At 42.5% G+C, this 20,742-nt stretch overlaps 1 protein-coding gene across 5 annotated transcripts in view; it reads left to right on the top strand.

Moving 5' to 3' along the window:
• Positions 1 to 20,742, top strand: part of LOC119656521 (probable phospholipid-transporting ATPase IF) — a 114,680-nt gene that overhangs the window by 79,039 nt on the left and 14,899 nt on the right. For all 5 annotated transcript variants that reach the window (XM_038062868.1, XM_038062867.1, XM_038062866.1 and 2 more), the window contains 6 exons: positions 1,754 to 1,964; positions 15,156 to 15,281; positions 15,343 to 15,931; positions 16,019 to 16,280; positions 18,841 to 18,993; positions 19,057 to 19,576. In XM_038062868.1, coding sequence (XP_037918796.1) covers positions 1,754 to 1,964; positions 15,156 to 15,281; positions 15,343 to 15,931; positions 16,019 to 16,280; positions 18,841 to 18,993; positions 19,057 to 19,576 — 1,861 coding nt within the window. The remainder of the gene's footprint in view (positions 1 to 1,753; positions 1,965 to 15,155; positions 15,282 to 15,342; positions 15,932 to 16,018; positions 16,281 to 18,840; positions 18,994 to 19,056; positions 19,577 to 20,742) is intronic.

Raw genomic sequence — 20,742 nt, 5'->3', positions numbered from 1 at the left:
TAGAGCACAATTATCGGGGCGCTTCTTTTGAAGAGCTACATCTTTGCAATGAGGGCACCAATATTTGACATACAGACACGGATTTGTTTGGCTCAGACGGCCATAAGTCAAAACCCTTGCTGATTGCAGTACTGGGGGGTGTTTTTTCTCGCCGACTGTGGTGAGGCATATTTCCGATGCTTTTTACTAAGTTTGCCACTCTTTGTAACGGCATTAAATGCGTTTTCTTGGTCGGCCTGTCGCGGGACCTGTCATCAAGGGAGATATGATAGGATTTGGCATAGTGGAGTAATTCCTACTATACTTTGTTTATCTCTTTCCCTGATCTTAAGGTATTATTTTTATTTTACTTCTTAAACCATCCTCCTTTATCTGAGATTGGAACCAGCGTGTTATATAGTACAAAACAGAGCGGAGTACCGAAAGCATTTTTTATCATCATCATCATTAACCGGTATTCGGTCTATGCCTGCCTTAATAAGGAACTCGAGACAGCCGGGTTTTGCACTGAGCTCCTCCAATTTGATATTCATAAGAGTTGTCTGGCGTCCTGGCCTACGCTATCATTCCATCCTACATCTACTATAAATTTTGTCCTTTCCGGGCTGGATCATTCTCCCTCATACTGAATAAGTCAACCGCCCATCGCATTGAGTCGCCGGTTGTGTTAACGTTCATAGATTTGATCGCCGCGCGCATTGTATGGGGAGCGCAAGCTCCTTGAGAAAATGCGCAAATCCTTAGTCCGTTTTCGTTGTCGGGCTCATCGTTTTAAAATTCGTCCTGTCTGAGGCTCTTTTTGTGGCTCCGTAACTTCGGTTTGCCATCAAGGATTGTCGGCCCGCCTCCAACCTGGACGACTGATCAATTGGTACAATTTGTCCGGTTTTCAGGCGCGGGAGACCCGCCTTAATCCTTTTCGGTTTACAGTTTTTCATTAAGAAAAAGGTGGAGATACAGTTTGGTAGTAGAGTGGTCGGTGCTGGTTTAGCAGACGTTTCCTAGTTTTTATGCTCCATTATGGATATCAATCAACGTTTTCGCCCTGAGACCTATACTACCTTTTGACCGCAGGACGATAAATTCTACCTGCTTAAGAACTAGGAACAAAGTCATATTTTCACCCCATTTTCCAATTTTTTGATATCAGTGGCACGACTCGCATCTCAGAAATGGAAAATTAGTATTGCATGTCCGAATACCAAATTAAATAGCAAATAACTTACTTTTCTCATGAATTCAGTGCATTAAATAATGATCAATTATAGAAGATTGCCGCCATTAGGGTACACAAATGAATCGTTTTCCGTGATTTGAAACAATTCATTCCCAATTTCAGTTCATTCGTGATCTAACGTCGTGTAAGCAAGCTTAGATGAAGTTCATGGTCAAATAAAAGATTCAAGTTGAGCTTATTAATTTCATGCCTCCATGATAATAGCCATCGAGTGGTGATTTGGATTGTTATGATTATGTCTTTTATAGCACATTGTAAGCAACTCTTAGCGGCATTCTCAAGCTTATTCGATAATGGGAAAATTTAATTGTTTAATGAAATAATCCAGAATGGATTTGGGACCTCAATGCTTCAAACAGAGGAATATCTTTATTTGGAGGACCGGTTGGTATTTCAAATATCGAACAACCACCAGTTTGTGCCGTTTGTTAATATGATATGGTTGTTAGCTAGTTACAATAGGATTTGGTAAAGTTTACGTATTTTGAAGTAACTCTTTGCGTTTTGTTTTTGCAGGGAAATCGTGTAAGCACAGAAGACGGTCCTCTAACTATCAAAATCGGTGGTGATCCAGCTAATCGGAATAAAAAGGAATATAAACACGGAAATCGTATAAAGTCAACCAAATACAACCTCATAACATTCCTTCCGCAGAATTTACTGGAACAGTTTCGACGTATCGCTAATTTTTATTTCCTGGTATTAGTGATAATATCTCTTATAATTGGTAAGTTTAATTTCTGCGCAGCTTAGTTAGTAGTGTCCGGATAGCTGAGTGGTTAGAGCGCAAGGCTGTCGTAGCGGAAGGTCGCGGTTCAAATCTCACTGGTGGCAGTGGAATTTGTATCGTGATTTGACGTCGGATACCAGTCGACTCAGCTGTGAATGAGTACCTGAGTCAAATCAGGGTAATAATCTCGGGCGAGCGCAATGCTGACCACATTGCCTCCTAGTGTACCGTTACGGTCTTGAATGAAGTGCTCTAACACACTTCAAGGCCCTGATCCAACATGGATTGTTGCGCCAACGATTATTATTATTATTAGTTAGTAGTAGATAGTTTTTAATAATTTTCAATAGTTCAAGGTAGAAGTCATGTATGAATTGGGATCCTTTATTGCCACTTCTGCTTCTGACCCAGACTGCTGACCTACTTACAGTTTCCCCATAACATTGTAGGAGTTGAGTTAATCGAACGCTTCCATAAAGTGCCATTGAAACCTCCCTCATCAAAATCGCGTTTATTATATTCACGCATTTATGTGACAAAATTTATTTTATGCTGAATTGCATCGTTAATGAACGCCACGTGGGACGTATGGAATTGTCGTCATCTATCGATTGAACTTTATGCATGAAATTTTTTTGCAAACTATCTTCTCTCGTTATCTAGTTAGCGGCGGTAGTGGAATTGAATCAAAAACTGAATGTCACGAGAAATATAGGGTTCAATGTCAAAGTGGTTGGATACTAATAGACGGAGGCGCAAAGATGGACGAGCTTTCTCGCTGGGGCATCAAGAGTCGTTTAATTTAGTGCGCTCTGATTGACTTTGATAGCTGACTTACACTTTATTGATTGAAATGAAAGCATGGTCGTAGGATACTGGCTCGGGAATACGTATGTCCGTAGAGTATCTGTAGAATCTACCCGTCTGGTGATAAATTTCTACGCTTTTCAACTAGAGTGCTTTGATAAGAACCCAATTTTTGTGCAAAGGATTCCATGTCAAGAAATATCAGAGCCAGTCGGAGGATGTCTCTCTGCATTCAAACCAGACGTGATAATATCTGGCTGGAAGTCCGCCAGTATCTTATGATGTCTTTGAGCAGACAAGAATGATCTCGACGAGTTTGTTCATTGGTTTCCCACTATTTCCAATTTGGAACCTACCGTACTTATCCCAATCAGATAGACTTCCTTCTAACCTTTGATTTTTCAGATGATTTCCTTCGAGGACATCTTCCATCTTTTATCTTCCCGCTTCAGATCCCTTTTCCCCCAGCATTCCAATCTTCAGAAGCATACTGATATCACGCTTGTAGATACTTCTGCCACCATACCCACAGAGACGTTTACTTGTATTCAATTTCTATGCGACACAACTCTAATTGATTTTTGTTTATGTCATCCAAACCGGAGAATAGAGAATAGTTCGCATCTGAACGGAGTCTGCCGTCATCAGGAACGATTCCACTCCTATTAAATTTAATTATGAAGCTTCTATGAGATTTTATCTGGATTGAATGTTTTGTTTTGCTTCTGATTGTTACTACCTCAGCATATTTTCATACTGATAGGGACCGGAGTCGTTCCAGTCATTCTCGGTGCATATTACTCATTTCTGAATGGTGGAAATCTTATCTGTTTTATAACAAAACTTTTACGACATCGTGTCTAAGTGCTTAGGCATGAATTTACGTTACTATATTCAGTTAATTACGAAAAAGTAGGTTGATAATCGGTGACAGGAATGATTGATGCGTTTTCATTTTCTAATGGTATCCGGTTTGTATCGGGTTTCAGGCCAATAATATTAAACAAATAATAGAAACTATAATGGTTATGATTATATAATTTACAACTGCTAATTTTTTATTAGCTACATTACAATGGCCGCTAAAACAATTAACCTTACGTTATTGCTCATCCCCTGCTGCGTTGTTGAATTGATACGATATAAGGCGTTTTCACAGTTGTTTGTGTTGATTGTATGTATGCTGTAACCTTCCTAAGGACTTCCCGAGTAATACAATATGTTCTTTGGTGCCAAGGCCTCAGGTGGTTGACTTGTTAGCCCTACAAGGAAGATGAGTTTAACCGCACAGGTCTTAAAAGAAAGGACACCATTTTAAGAGATGATCTTTTGATCTCTTTTGCTCTCTAATCAACGCGTTCATTGATATGGAATAAGACAAAAATCTTTGGTGGTTTTCCGATATCTTAGATACTCTGTTAGTCGATATAGACAAGAAGATTATAATGATATTTGCTTTATGCCTTACTGCCTCTGCCTTTGCTAAGGTTTTGTGTAAAACAAACTTTTATTAAAATCGGTTTATTGTCTGTTTGCCTGTCTGTCTGTCCGTCTATCTGTCTTTTTTTGCTAAGGAGGTGGAAATCATCAAAAGACTCTGGCCTGGACACGCCACAGTGTGGGATTTTTACCCACTAAAGCAATCATAATTTCGAAGATGACGAATGGAGCTTCATCTGATACAGTTCTGAAGGCAGAACAAACCCTTACGGTTGTCCTCCTATAGACCGCACTCAGTTTATGCGCATTACATGATATCCGAAATGCCTTTCCCCAAATAGGGGCACACCGGCTGTGGCACTCCGCAAGTGCCAGTCCAGTGTTCTTTAACCACGACTTATTGCTTCGCAAGAGTGTAACTCAGCATCATCTAGATGCTTTGCAACTACAACCAATGTTATACCATCGGCATAACCCTCCACCGTGGCCTTTTCCGGAACCGCCAGGTTAAAAGCATCATTTCTTATGATGTCCCACAATGGTGGGCAAGTACGGAGCTTTGTGGGATATTCGCGGAGACGACATACTCCTTGGGTCTATCATCGGTGTCACACCAGAGCATCTATTCTCGCAGGTAACTATCGGCAATAGCTGCGAGATTGGCGGGAACACCAATCGTGGCCAGGCACTTTCGTGTAAGGTTCCAATTGGCCGAATTGAATGCATTCTTCACGTCCAAGGTTACTACCACGCAATATTTGCTGGTATTGGTATCAACAGTTGATCTGGCTTTACGGAACTCATACTGCCAATCTGAAAGGCCTCCCTGGCTCTCCACGATCGGGAGTAATCTGTTGTAAATTCCCCGCTCTTAAATTTTCCCCATAGTGTCTAGAACACATATGGGTCTATAAAAGGATGGTTCACCTGCAGGTTTACTAGCCAGAGGCAGCAGTGCCAGTTTCTGCGCCTCCATGCTGTATTGAGTATTCCTAGACAGGCACGCTTCGTACAATTCAGTGAACATGTTCAGTCGGGATTTTACGGCAAGTTTAAGGGTTCTGTCCGGCATTCTGTCCAGACCGTCACATTCAGAGATCTCTGAGATGTGTCAGTGGCCCCTTCTTGTTAGGGAAATAGCCCCTGGATGATTTTCAATTAGAGAGTAGGGCACGTGATCTGTGGAGATGACCGTCTTTTCAACCATTTCATTATAATTCTATATGCGCTCCCCCATGGATTTACATCCGCTTCCGAGCAGAGCTCCTTAAAGCATTTCCTCTTGCTCTGCTGAGTGGAAAGCTTACGGTTTTCGCGGACTACCTTGTAAGCATGCTCCTTTTGCCTTTGATCACTTCTTCGTACCGCCCGTTCGTTTGGCTCGGTGATCGAAGGCTGCTCAATTCACTATTCCACCCATAGTTTGGTCTTCTATTGGGGAGTGAGCACCTCCTAGGCATGGATGCGTCACGTGCCTTGGCGATGCATTGTCTGACATAGAGAGCTCTTTCATGGAACCGCCTGCCTTACTAGTATGACTTAGCCATACTTCCATCGTCCAATGCTTTCGGAGACCAGTCTGATGCTCTTCTCGGCTTTAGGTAACCTGTTTCACTGGCCTGTCGCTTCTTCTTCAGTTCAAAGATGATTGGCTGGTGATCGCTGCCGGTGTAATCCTCGTTAACGTGCAAGCACACACCGCGTACCAGTGCAGCGCTGACGAAGATCAGATCAACGTGAAAGGTGCTTGCATCACATTCATTGGCTAAAATTAAATCCAGCTGGGCAAAAGCCTTTACTAGAGTTCGGCCATTGCGCTGATCTCCCTGCTTCCCCACTCGAGGGTCCAAGCGTTGAAGTCACCGGCAATCACCTTTGGAATTCGTCCCCTTACATCGGGAACAAGTTTGTCTAACATGTCTTCAAATTCAGACAACGTGAGGGGCGTAACAGCTGTACACGTGCACACCGTTTATTTTTGGCCCACACTAAACCACTGGCCGAATGAATTATGGAGCATTGTATAGCTTGGCCACTGCACGCCTATATCGCCGCTTCGCCAGTCTAGTCTGTGACCCATACACCACCGTCGCGATTTCTGTAAGGTTCACTTATGAAGGCAATTTACATCTGAGTTTCATAAGTGGTCTGCTCAAGTAAGTCCTGAGCGACCTTGCAATGATTGAAGGTTATTTGAATAAACTTCATTTTTTTCATTGCAATCAATGCCTTTCTGAATTCTGCAAAGTGTGCAAACATTCGGCACTTGAAGCACCTCTTTAATGAAACGTGTTCTCGCAGGCGGTATAGAACTCATCCAATTCGAACTTTTCCGACCGACAATAATTTCTGCGCTGCCTCGACTGGTAGTCGCATTGTGGCCGTTTGAGTATTACCATAGGCTTTTCTCAAGCTCACGATGGATTCTTCTTCTTCAAGGCAGTGTATATTTCTTCTCTGATATCACTTCGTCAAGATCCTTGAACTGTATGTAGATCTCCTGCTTTTCGGTTGGGACTATGACATTCTACCCCAAGCGAGTTCTTAATTTGAGTGCGAAAGCTTTCGGTTTTGCCCAAGCTGGATTTTTTTAGCTCAAATATGAAATCGCCTTTCTGAGTCCTTCGGATCTTGCTGACTCAGATCTTTTAGGTCGGGATCATATTTCACCCTTTTTAGAATCTGCGTGTAAGAAAAATTGCCCTTACTGGAGAAAACGATTGGCTCTGGGCGAGTTTGCATTTTTCACCATTTTCGTTCCTCTTAGATTTCCCTTCGATTGTTGACGATTGCACTAGTGGCACAGGCGTTCTATGCGTTCTATCTGCTTGTGTACTTATTTTTGCTTTAGGCTGCTGCTGATTCCCAAGAAGTTGAAAGTAGTTGCTCCGGATCAGGGGTTTGTTCTCTATGAGTCTTTGCTAGGTTGCTCCTTCTAAGCGCACCTTCGGGAGGTCGAAAAATATCGTTTTTCAGGGATCCATTCTCAGAAAACTATTCAACCGAAAAAAACAGAAAAAATCAAGAGGCTGCTACTATATGGTGCCTAGGTTCGAAAATACCTTCCAAACCGATATCTGTTCAAATATAGTTAATAATAGTATATTACTATAATTTTTAGTAATTGACTGCAAAACACCCTTTAAGTTCAACCTAGAATCACAAAATTTTGCAGCAATTTATATAACGTAGGGCATGATTCTACCAAGTTTCGTGGAAATCGCACTATTATTAACAAAATTATAATAGCTCAAAGTTGTCGCTTCTGTGAAAATTTAAGACTTTGAATGGCAGTATCACGGGAAATTGGATATTCTCACAAAATATATGTACCACTGTTTTGATCATAATTACAATCAACTCCGAGATGGTATGGTAGGCCGACGTTCCTCGCCAAGCTCACTGTTTTGCTACTTGCACGAGGGGATAATGTATCTGTTCGCTAAAGGCATCAACCCATAGCTTCATGTCACAGAGCAGAACGGATTGACAATAGTGATAATAATCGTTGGCCCGACAATTCATATTGGATAAGGGCTTGAAGTGTGTTAGAGCATTCACTCAAGACCGCATTAGTACACTACAGCACATTGTAGGAGGCAATGTGGTCAGAATATTGCACGTTCGAGATTATTGCCCTGAGTTGACTCAGGTACCCATTCGCATCTGAGTCGACTTGTATCCGACATTCAATCACGACAACAGATCTTTCTGCCACCAGCGAGATTTGAACCGCGACCTTCCGCTGCGTCAGTCCGTCGTTCTTCACTTGAGCCATCTGGACACCGCAGAACAGATTAACTCGTACTTATGATAGGGCTTCCTCTTGCTGGGAAGCTTTCGACTAACTTAAGGGCGGAATTGTTGCTGCAAACTTGTTTATCGATTCTTTGATTTACTGAAAAAAGCTCAGTTTAAGGTTGTTGCAGAAATGTAGGGTTGGTATTCTCCTTTTAGTCAGGATTACTACTTTGATTTTTTCCAGCGCAAGGCTGAAACCACACGTTGTATCAATACATTAAGTTTACCTTGCGTCTGTCCTGTAGTGCGGTCGACAACATGTGCTGCAACATAATCTGCATAGCCGAACAGTAGCGACTCTTTTGGCAGTCCCTTAAAAAATCCCTCAATACCAGCAAGAGTATGGCACATGCAAATCATTTAATAATGTTCCTAGCATATCTGTTCATTTTACGGAATTGAAGGCCGTTCTAATATCAATCGTTATGAGAAAGAATCCCTGTCAGGAATCACAGCTGTACACAGGAAGAAAAAGAAGACGGGGCAGACCCTGCCTAAGACGGAGCGATGGTGTAGGTTCGGACGCCAGACAGATTTTACGGGTATCGAATTGGTGGATCTCGGCGCAAAACGGGGGGTCTGGAGTTCGTTGCTAAGGCAGGCCAAGACCGGATACCAGTTGCGCGCTGTTGATGATAGAGGGTGGTTGGTATGCGGACGGTTGTTGATAGTCTCCTTCGACTTTGTTAAGCGGCACGAGCAGTGCCGCCTTCCAGCTACAATCTAAAATGCCCCTTTAAAGTAAACGTTGAATGGGCAGGAAATAATACCTATACAATGAAGTTCATGTGTTCGGCATTAAGTGAACAGGGTTCCTTGAGAACCCCGATTAATTTCGACCATTTCGATTACGATGGTCGTTTATCGAGAAATCTTTCACAACTTGCCACTCGTTCACCAGCAACTCCAGCAGTTCTAACGCGAAGGTTATGCTAGGAATGCTTTCACCGCAGCGTGGACTCCGGATCCTTTTAGATGATAACCCAGGGGGCAATGTCCTTCAGAGTCTCCTCAAGAGCTTTCACACCTTTCTTCTTAAGAGTTAATAAAAATGACTCTTTTGCGGTCCCAAGCTGCGTCACAAATATTTCCATCTATTAATTGGGGTTTAAATTTCATTATTCGCGTGAATCTTTGTAAAATCGTTTTCCAGTGCATCTACTGCTAATAATTTGGCGTCAAGAGTCGACCCTGGTCTCACTATCGTAGGTTTCTACTCGCGCCTATTTGTCAGCCTTTTTGTTATCTGGGTGAGAATATTCTGTTGCTAGGGGATAAAATAATCAAGTTCGATAGTTCATTTGGGGGGTCACTCTGCCTTGCTAGTGGTCACGGTCAGCTTAAGTTAGCACTCATGAATTTATGAGCCCCTCTACCTTGGCGTTACAGTTCTAAAATTTATTGTACATACGAGTCCATAACATGGTACTGTATTTGTTTGCATTTAGTAGCCATGCGACTAATAATAACAATCAATAACAGTCATCCCACCACACACATTAAATGATATTAGCTGACGATCAGCACTAATTGGAATTCCGGGGGCTTTAGTACGACATTAAACATTATCATACATCGTCAATGGAGTGTGAAATTTGACTGTTTAAGAGATACTAATTGAATTTTATTTTCGAGTGCAAGGTTGAAAACATACAAACAAATGGATGCCTGGTATTTTCGCGCTTGCATACTCGATTGGGAAGAATAAGAAGTGAAATTGTTGTGGTTCACTTCCTGTTATCATATGGAGGCCAAGTGCGCCTCCATTAATCGTAGGAACGCAGGTAAGAGTATTTCGGAGTATTTCTGCCTTCTAATCACCGCCATCGACCACACACCGATATTACCTCTTCGTTCGGTATTATTTCAGATTAGCAAGTAGCAGCGCGAATTTTTTACGTGTAACGTAGGTAAAATACTTGACGTACCATCATCACCAACGGCGCAGCAACCGGTATCCGGTCTAGGCCTGCCTTAATAAGGAACTCCAGACATCCCGGTTTTGCGCCGAGGTCCACCAATTCGATATCCCTAAAAGCTGTCTGACGTCCTGACCTACGCCATCGCTCCATCTCAGGCAGGGTCTGCCTCGTCTTCTTTTTCTACCATAGATATATATAGACTTTCCGGGTGGGATCATCCTCATCCATACGGATTAAGTAACCCGCCCACCGTAACCTATTGAGCCGGATTTTATCCACAACTTGACGGTCATGGTATCGCTCATAGATTTCGTCGCTATGTAGGCTACGGAATCGTCCATTCTCATGTAGGGGGCCAAAAATTCTTCGGAGGATTCTTCTCTCGAACGCGGTCAAGAGTTTTTTTTCCTTTTCTTGCTGCTTCGAGGACTATCTGAGGACTGGCAAGATCATTGTCTTGTACAGTAAGAGCTTTGATCCTATGGTGAGACGTTTCGAGCGGAACAGTTTTTGAAAGCTGAAATAGGCTCTGTTGGCTGACAACAACCGGACACGGATTTCCTCATCGTAGCTGTTATCGGTTGTCATTTTCGACCCTAGATAGGAGAAATTTTTAAAGGTCTCAAAGTTGTATTCTCCTATCTTTATTGTTTTCGTTTGACCAGTTCGATTCGAGGTTGTTGTACTTCGTGTTGTCTTCATTAATGTGCAGCCCAAGATCTCGCGCCCGATCTGGATGAAGTAGACTGTACATCTCGGGTTATTCTTCTCCGTAATGTTGATTTCGTCAGCATAGGCCAGTCGTTGGGTGGACTTGAAGTGGGTGGTGTCTCTCACATTTACATCTGCATCGCAAATCACTTTCTCCTGAGCCAGGTTGAAGAGGACGCATGGTAGGGCATCATATTGTGTTAGACCGTTGTTGATGGTGAATGGTCTCGAGAGTAATCCTGCTGTTTTTATATGGCCTCGCCCATTGGTCAGGGTTAGCCTAGTCAGTCTTATCAATTTCGTCGGGATACCGAATTCATAAGTGGCTTTAAAGTTGATATGGGACAGATAATGCCTTCTCTTCCTCTGTCGCGCCTCAGTTGCCTTAATTTTCGCATTTTCTTCTTTTCTAAATATTCTTGCACCCTTGATCGAGCAGATCAATAAGAATGACTCCTAATAACTAGAACTATCGCTGCAAACAAATTTCCATAAGCTGATGCAACCTTGAATGCGGATATACATTATAAAGCCAAAGGAGCCCTCCGTCAGCTTTTCGTTAGAAGCGATTCCACTTACCTTAGATTTCACCCAATGGAAGTGAAATTTGTTACCCTATATTCGCATTGATCATTAATAGTTTACGGTTACATCGCTTAGGACGTTCAATATTTCCCACGTTGGGCGCCATTTGTAGTGAGCAACTCTGCTGCTTTGTTTTCGATGAGATCAAGTTTCTGTTGAAAAATTTCAATGCCATGCTGGGTATCAGATAACAGTTTTACGTGAAATCCTTGGTTTCTAACCCTGTTTGGCGCTGGGGTCAGTTGGCTGTAGGTGGGCTGGCATATATCGGCCGCACCGGTTTGCTCTTTAACCCAACGTTGTCAACCTACCAAACTTCCCTAGCAGGGTCGCCAGTCGTGAATACCGAAAGCTCGAGATAATATGAGGAACCGGACGGCACGTGCTGGTGCTAACCCGAATGCTAGATGACATTCTTGGTTCTCAAATATTATTTCCCTATCAGGACACAGAAATTTTATCACGTGCTTTGACTCAATAGTCAAAAAAGCTAAACCCACCCGGGGTAAACTACTCTAATAGAGGCGTGAAGTCTCGAGGCGAAAATGAAGGGATGAGAAAATTTAGGATGCTTCAATTCTATTCAGCCTATATTTGCTTGCAAATCAATTTCTCCCCCTTATCGGTGGAAAGTCGCATGGCATACGAAGACTAAGCCTAAATTGATACTTCGAGTACCTTGGGCTACAGGCCTTTGCAAAATGTCAGGTTTTACAGCGCGATGACGATGAGGCCGGTAACGATGATTTAGTTGATGATTTAGCGCTGGTAAACTTCTCTCTAACTTTAGACCAAGACTTTCGAAGGAATCTTCTTGAAACGATAGGGTACGGAGGGCCGGCTTCAAGTAGGACAGATGATCTTGAAATCTGTTTGTTCCAACGTCGTCTAGATCAGAATATGTAGCACCGACCTCCGAAGCTAAAATCGTACCTATCTATTTTCAGATCACTTATGCTACGATTAATAGCAAAAGTAAAATTGAAAAGGTCGTGTGGAACTATTCTTTGCAGTTAATTTAGATACTTGTCGGTTTGCATATATTTAGTCAGTTTAGTTTACTGGGAGGAGCCGCAGCTCCGACCACTCAGGCCATTGTACTATCCCCGTAAATCGCCTATTCAATGGCTTCCTACGGCATTCGCAGGCTTTAGCGAATCTGAGAACATTCTTCAGAGGCAGAGAGTGTGGAGATTCTTCATTGCAGAAAACCTTGCCAAGGTGTCTACGTCTGAGATCGGGTAGTTGCATAAAATGTGCAGTGTCGTCTCCTCCTTCTCCTCACATTGCACATAGCCAGAACCATCAGTAGTCTAAGGTGTAGTGTCCTGTTAAAAGCCCTACTAGGGTTTTCCTGTGGCACTTCTTAAGTGACAACAAAAATGCCGCTCTAGCGACCCCAGGTTCTTTCACAAGGATTTTCTCCTGCCGGGAAGAGTTCAAATTTCTTCCTGAACCCTTACACCCTTCGGAGTAGACTTGACAGTGGATGGCCGGATTCCAAAAGCTGGCTTTGACCCCACCATTGTGGATCCAGCCTCTTGGCGAGCTAGTTTGTCAGCTTTCTCATTACCAGCGATGTTTGAGTGTCCCGGCTCCCACATCAGTCGGCCAAGTTTCAGCAGCACCTGATGACAACTCCATACCAACTGGGTTGATATGTCATTGCTGTTTAAGACCGCCTGCCTGTTGGAACAGATTCGAATGATGTGACCTCTTCATTTTTGTCGCAGACTTTCTTCTACTGTCAAATTAATGGCATATATCGCCCCCTGGAGTATGGTCGTCATTTTTCCGAGGGTTCGGAAAAACAGGTTAAGGTCGGCATAGAGCAAACAGAGACAAGTAAGGAGGGGAGAAGGCCGTTGATAAAAAATAAAAATACTAAAGGACCCAGAATAGATCCCTGTGGGAAGCCACAGGAGGGAAGAAGGAGCGGGATGTGCAGCCATCAAAAGAGATGCAGCAGGATCGATTGGAAAAGTAAGACGCAAGCCACGTAAGTGGTATGGTAACGCTCAAAGACGAGAGTTTGGACAGAACTATCTTGTGATTTATAGTATTAAAGGCTTTAGCAAAGTCAGTGTAGATAGTGTGCACTTCCTGCCGAGAATTTAGACATTTGGCGACAAAGTTGGTATAGTTAAGCACCTTGGAGGCAGTGGAGCTACGATTGACAAAGCCGTGTTGTTCATTTTTTGACGTGGCCAAAGTAGGCGGACAACACACTTGTGAATGGGGATGATGAGAGCCCCTTTCAACAGGCCAGGGAAATGATCCTCCTTCAGGCTTTTGTTGAAAATAAGGGATTGGGGAAGGACTGGAGATGGACTGACCAGTTTTAAGCAGAAAGAGGTTTGAAAGACCATCCTAAACACGGCCGACATTGCCGTTAAATTTGCCAAGACGTTTAAAATAGTTTCGTAGTTTTCTTGAAAAAAAAATCACGAAAATGACCAATTTTTAGCACAACAAGTGGGATTAACCCCTTAAATGAATTTTATCTACTTCCATGTTAAAAATGTCACAGTTTACTCAATACTGAGACTAGGAGAGAAGTCCCTCTACCTTAGCTTTTCCCGTCCTAGGCCTTGCGGGTTCGCGTTCACATCGCGATGAAGTTTCCCTGTTTGCTGCTCACGATATATTGGTCCAGGTTATTGCGGAAATCCCGGTATTGGTTATCAATTTTCTAGTGATCTGCTCCTCCCCTAGGCTCTTTGAAAAATTCTTCTCGCTCGGAGGCAGAAAAATCTCAATCAGTTTTTTGTTTGAGGATTGCGGGAGGCCTGAGTTTCTATCGACTTGATGACGGACCGGACCACTTCGGAAGCAATTTGCTTCCCCTCTTGTGGTCCACGGACCCCTCTTTTTGGGTTAATCACCTAAGTTCTTCAATAAATTGACTGACGATTTCGTACAGGGCAGAGTCAACTCATCAAATCCTGCGTACCCTCTGGCCTGGGAGCAGTGTGGCCGAAAGTGGCGACAGGTGGTGATTGGTCTATTAATATATCGCAAACACGACATCAGTGCGAATTTTATTGAAGTGAAATCTACCGTATGTTCAGACCTAAACTAAGCCGAAGCCGGCTTTCTTCTGTGAAGCGAGTTCCGTCGGTTTTGTCATGTTCACAACCATCTGAATACCCCCTCAGCTTTCTTTTCGAGTCTCACCTCCTGTATCTAAAACTACTAGCAATATATTGTGGCGGACCTCCCAAGCACCTTGACTATCTTCTTATGGGGCCGCCTTCAACTACTGTTTCCAATGTTGAGAAAGGTACTTAGCTGAATACCAACATTTGGGGGCTATGAGGAAATATTACCAACGCCTGACCGACAAGGAGCGAGGCGATTTTCAGTATCCTTTTCCATTAAACTACGGAACCTAGAGAAAATGTGCGGAATTTAGACATTTACTTTTTTGTAGATTTATAGAAAGACAGGATAGAGCAAGGATATTGAGGAGTCAAGATAGGGTGTCTCCAGACTGTTTTGCGAATTAAGGGCATGTGATTGATACTAATCAGTGAAATAGTTCTTGTTTGGGTGCCTGATGGCAGGAAAATCCACATACCAGTTTTGGTTAGAGAGGGGGGGATTTCAGAGAGGATGTATGCAGTTCAACTCGCAACATCATCTTGCTTGAAACGCTTCAGCTTCGTACAAGACTCCGGAAACGAAAGTAGGGAAAGGAAACTAAAGATTCAAACAAATAAAACCAACGTTATCAATGAATTCCTACAACTAAAAAACAAGCAGTGAGATCAATATTACTGTCCTTATACTGCTACATCGTTGATATGTGATATTATTCATTTGGATGATAATCCATCTTAGCGTATTCATTTTGGTTTCGTATTTAATACGGAACTTTCTAAGATAAACTATAACCACGTTTTTTCCTTTTCTTTTGTAGACAGCCCAGTGTCGCCTTACACTTCTCTGATCCCTTTGATGTTTGTGATAGTAGTTACAGCAACGAAACAGGGCTATGAAGACTTCCTTCGGCACAAAGCCGACAACATGGTCAATTTTTCCTTGGGTAAGTTGGAACTAAATTTTCTTTCTACAAAATTTCACTACAATAATTCGACTCTTCCTAGTTACCGTGATTCGCGAAGGAAAGGAGGAGGATATTAACTGTCAGGACATCATCAGGGGCGACCTAGTTTTAGTATCGCGTGACTGTGACGTTCCATGTGATCTAGTATTATTGAAAAGTTCCGATCCAAATGGTCGATGTTTCGTCACAACTGCCAATTTGGATGGCGAAACGAACCTGAAATCACTAACAGTACCAAAGCATCTGCCAAATGTAGAAGTAGAAAAGCTTCACACGCTCGGGCTAATTGAGTATGAGCAGCCTAAGACCGATTTGTATTCCTTCAATGGGAAAATTGAGTTGGCCGGCAGTTATCGGGTTCATAGTCCGTACATGGAAAGTGCTTCGGATGCATCCCGTAACGTGATTCCATTGATGAACGAGAATCTGCTGTTGCGAGGATCACGCGTTAAGAATACAGAACAGGTGATAGGATGTGCCGTGTACACGGGACAGAACACAAAGTTAGCACTAAACAGTCGACTGACTAGAAATAAGGTAGCTTCTAGTGAAAGTTATATAAATAAGTTCTTGATCTTTACACTGATAGTGCTGCTGGCACTCGTCACTGTTTCGTATTTCATCAAAAGGTGAGTTATTCGAGAAAGTTATCTAAACCTTACCCTGCTTCAGCTCTCTAAGGTCTGTCTAATGCAAAGTACTTTATAAATTTTCAGATATTACGACATGTACGTCATTGAATACTACACGTACTTAGGACCGCCTCCGGATGAATACTCGGTGGCTTCATTTTTCCAGGATTACTTCTCCTTTCTGATATTATTCAATTACCTCATTCCAATTTCCCTGTACGTAACAATCGAAATGAATAAATTTCTGGGAGCTTTCTTCTTGGAATGGGATGTTGATCTTTACGACGAGAAAACAGATCAGCCATGCATTGTCAACACATCGGATTTAAACGAGGAACTTGGTCAGGTAAGATAATGTAACAAACTGTTTTTTTTCTATAATATGTAGACAGGTTTAATTCTTTAATTCAAAAAACATCTTGCAAACGTCAAATACCTTGATCTGTTAAGGGCTCAATACCATCCACCATTGCGGTTGTCGCGGTGTGATCCAACTGCGGTTAGTGTACCCCAACTTTTTTCACTTGCGGGGGAAATTACTTTCCGCGTTTCCTCATCCGCTCCAGGGGTGGATGGCGTTACCAAGGATATGCTGCGTAGCCTGAATGAGTTTGTTAAAACACAGCTGTTAGAGGCCTTAAATTTTCTATGCATGCAGTAATCGGTGCCACCTGAGCGGAGTATCATCCGTGTATTTTCGATCCTAAAAACAGGAAAAACTGCGTGAATCAGCCATTTCTTTTGATATTCAACCAACTGAAAAGCTGCTATGTACCTCATGCTATCCCTACAGATAGTTCAACGTGGATTGCTGCAGGAGCACACATTTCAAGTCGACAACTGCTATATACTCATTTAAAATGGCTTACCGTAAGGCTGCCTTAGTCCTGTTTTTTCAATGCATATAGTTCCAGCTTACACACTGTTGCGGACGCCTCACGTCGACGAGCCCAGCTTCATAAGATTTGTCAAACGTCAAAGGGAAGGACTCAGTGGCGGGGTAGAAGAACAGCTGATTTCACACACCAGACACATCAAATTTCTTAATAGAACGACAAACAGCTCCCTCACTGTTAAGCTTCATTTTGACGATATCTTAACAAACGTATCAGCTGCAACCGCTCTAGGGACAGTGTCCGGTATTAAAAGTACACTTCACCCCATCAAAAGCTTATTGCTCTATAGAAGCGTAATCGGATCAAGAGTTGAATATTCTGCAGTGTCCACTGTCAACAGCCCAGGTTACATTTACAAAAACTTGAATAGCTTGAGAACCTCCCAGCTGCGACGCAGTGCGGGACTCACAAAATCTACACTGAAGCATGCCATCTTCACTATTACAGGCAAGCCTCCCCCGAAACACTGAAGAATGATTCTAACAGATTCTTCTACTCCAAATCAAAAAACTTTCAACGGAAAAGTTTTTTGAGAACATCTATCCAATCCTTGCAGCTGAGAATAGTTAAACTATTTCAGAGCCTTTGGAAAAATCATTCATCAGATCAGACTCAACTGTACATCCACCAGATCCACCGAAATTCGAACCATATTGGAACGCAGCCCTCAAACTAGCCCTTCTTGACTCTAAATTGCATCACAATGTTGCCGACTTGTGAATAAGCTCACAAATCGAGGCTTCTATCTGCTTGGAACTGATGCAGCACATTCAGCGGATTTCACATGCAGCGTTGTTGTTCTTCCCATGTCTAGGAAATATTTACTTTTCAATTTCGGTGAAGCTTCGATCCTCACTGCTGAGTTAGCCGCCATCAAATTTGCCAAGATCATCAAAAAATTGTCATTTTAACCGACTGTCTACGAGCGTGCAGATGCATGGTATTTCAAACATCCACCCACTACTTACCTGCAGAAATACATGCCTTTGTTGAAGATCCTCATCTTGAGAAAGTTCAACTAACTTGGAACTCAGCCCACAGCGAGGTTCCTATTATTGAACACAAGGCTGCCAAACATGGTACCCTAGTGGGCAGACTCACAATTCCCTTTTCGTCTCCCCACGATGGACTGACAATAACCACCAAAAAGATCATGAACGCCTGAAATGAGGAGTATCAGCAAACCTCTAGGACAAAAGGAAAGTTCTTCGAATTCCAACGAAGACTTGGTTCTCCACACTTGAACTTAAATCTGAAAAAACCAAATTGGTTAACCGTCTTGTCACCAAACACACCATCAACGGGGTCTTCCTGGACACAATAGGTGCCCCAACCGCGGATCGCTGCGAAGCATGCTTCAAAGAAGAGAAATGTTTGGTTGATCTTTTTAATGGCATAAAACACGATAATACAATTGAATTGGTAGCTTTTATTGGCGACACAAACGATGGTATCTAATCGTTGATTCTTCAACTATAACCTGGAAACGACTTTTTTGACACAAACAAACGTTACAAGCACAGCTTGCCATCCTGTCTCGCAGGACCGTTCTACATGATCGAGAAACCAAGAATTACCTAGAGGCTGCGACCCACTCCAAATTCAACAAATAAACTTGATTGATTTTATTATCCGATGAGAAGTTCTGCACAAAAGTAATCGGTATGCCTGCGCGGAAAAGAAATCCAAAGCAGTTGTATCTTCTAGTTAGCAAATTTTCTTTTTCACAGCAGAAGTACATTTGGGAAACCAACTGTTCGCTTCTTTAGAAAAACTCTTACTGAAGTCGGGTGTTGGCATAGGGTACCTGCGATGAAAATAAAATCTTCTTAACCTGAGAAGGAAACACTTTCTCTGATTTTCTTTCGGCCTGGGAAATAAAAGGAGATATGGTTCTATGTGTCAGGATATAAAAACCGTAGGTTACTAATTCGTATTGAAAAGTTGAATCCGAATTTAAATTGCACCCGCTTTTCTAAGCTGAAAGTATATTAGTTAATTTCATTTCAGATCAACATCCTATTCTCCGATAAAACTGGAACACTCACCAAAAATGAAATGTCCTTACAACAATGTTCAATCAAGGGACGAAAGTATAAATTCAATGGACCTTCAATTCAAGAAGAAAGAGCGCACTATCCTTTCAAGCTGAGCGCTTTCAATGTGAGTCAGTCATTTGACTCTTCCTTTTCCTTCCTGATTAACAACTTTACCAATCCTCTTTAGACTGATCAACGGGAATTCTTCCAAGCGCTCGCTCTTTGTCACACAGTGCAGGTAGGAGGGTCTGCAACCGAAGAAGGTGATTCGGAAGAGCTTGTCCAGAGTGTCTACACATTTGCCGATATCAAAGAAGAGAGTAGTGGCAGTAATCGGGCTGATTCAGAACTAGATGAGCCCGATTCGGTTCAACTAAGAAATGCACCGAGGTCACCGGAAATGAACGATATCAACCCGCTTTTGGGAAAATCATCAACGTCTAATGCGAACAGAAGACGTACAGAAACATTTGAGAGGCGTAGTCCAGTGACTGGCACCAGAGCACAGGAAAATGGACGTTTGCCACGCGATATTGCCAATGAGCGACCTACAACGATGCCAAGCATTTTAAGTCGACCTGAAATTCGAAGGGTTTTTTTCCGATCTACTTCGTCAATTGAGGAGTTAACGGGTAGTCACTCACAACAACAGACCCATCGGCGAACCCAGTCTTATGGAGCTCAAAGTGCTTATCAACGACAGACAAGTGAGTACTTTTATTTGTTTTTATGATATTTTCTAATAATTTGAAAATACTTGATGATTATCAAGGTCTGAGACTTTGCACGAAGATAGTTACAGACTCCTCAAAGAGTCTGTAACCTCTTACACCAAGGTTCAAGTACTTCTGGCAAAAAAGATAAGAAAATTGGTATTGAAAACCTTTGGGTTTAGGATGCGATGTTGGACTAGGCAATATAAAGTAAATACTATTTTGTGAGTATAAAAAGCTTTAAATAATAATACCTAAGGAGGGCAACGGACACTATACTGAAGCATACATTTGGAATGTGAAATCTTACCAAAATTGTGGTCAAGCTAAATCTGTGTAAAGCCTCCGTATTGCTGAAACCTTTGCAGGCCTTTGATAACTCTCAATGCTTCGGCATCATTAACTTGGTGATGTAGGTTCAAATGCGCCAGAGCTAGTCAGGCTCTAAGGGGGGAGAGGGGGAGTGAATGACATCTTGTAGTGACTATATACCTGCATATTGATGACCGCTTTGGGCGGGAATCTAATCAACTTGTATACATGGGAAATAAATACCGTACGTCTCAATAATGGCGAACTGAATTTAGCAAAACTGAAGAATTCCTTCGGATGGAAATCACTGCTGTGGAAAGGTAGAAGGGACGCGACGATTTGAAGGAATAACTCCATGCAAACGTCACTCAGATTAAATACTTCCGCGGTAAGGGGGAGGCATGCCCCGAGTGAAGATTCTTCGAACCCGGAACGTAAGCAAGAAGTGACATCGAAGCTGAGAACAATACTTTGTCGGCACAGCATCAAAACCAATCCAAAACTGGAGGAAATTTGCGAACTGGTGTCCAAAAATAAAAGTACTAAAAAGAGTACCTGTTCCTTTGACCCAGTGAAGCACAATAAAAGACTGTTGAGTTTAGGATGATTACTGGTGAAGAGTCGCAGCGATTTGCTCTCAGTTTGAAATCGGAGAAGATCTATGCAAGTATACGGTAGTAACCAGACTCTGGTACTTGTCCTTTCTGTAGAAATTCTAAAAAAAATGTTGGCGAAAGGAAAGTAGGCTGGGTCGTCTGTCGTATTCGTGAACAGGTGATAATCGTCAGGTGCTTCTTATGCCTGAAATTTTGACGCTTGGCCAAGATTTAAGAATTGAGGCACATTGC

This window comes from Hermetia illucens, chromosome 5, assembly GCF_905115235.1.
Source record: "Hermetia illucens chromosome 5, iHerIll2.2.curated.20191125, whole genome shotgun sequence".
Taxonomy (NCBI): domain Eukaryota; kingdom Metazoa; phylum Arthropoda; class Insecta; order Diptera; family Stratiomyidae; genus Hermetia; species Hermetia illucens.
This window is presented reverse-complemented; position numbering and strand designations above follow the sequence as displayed.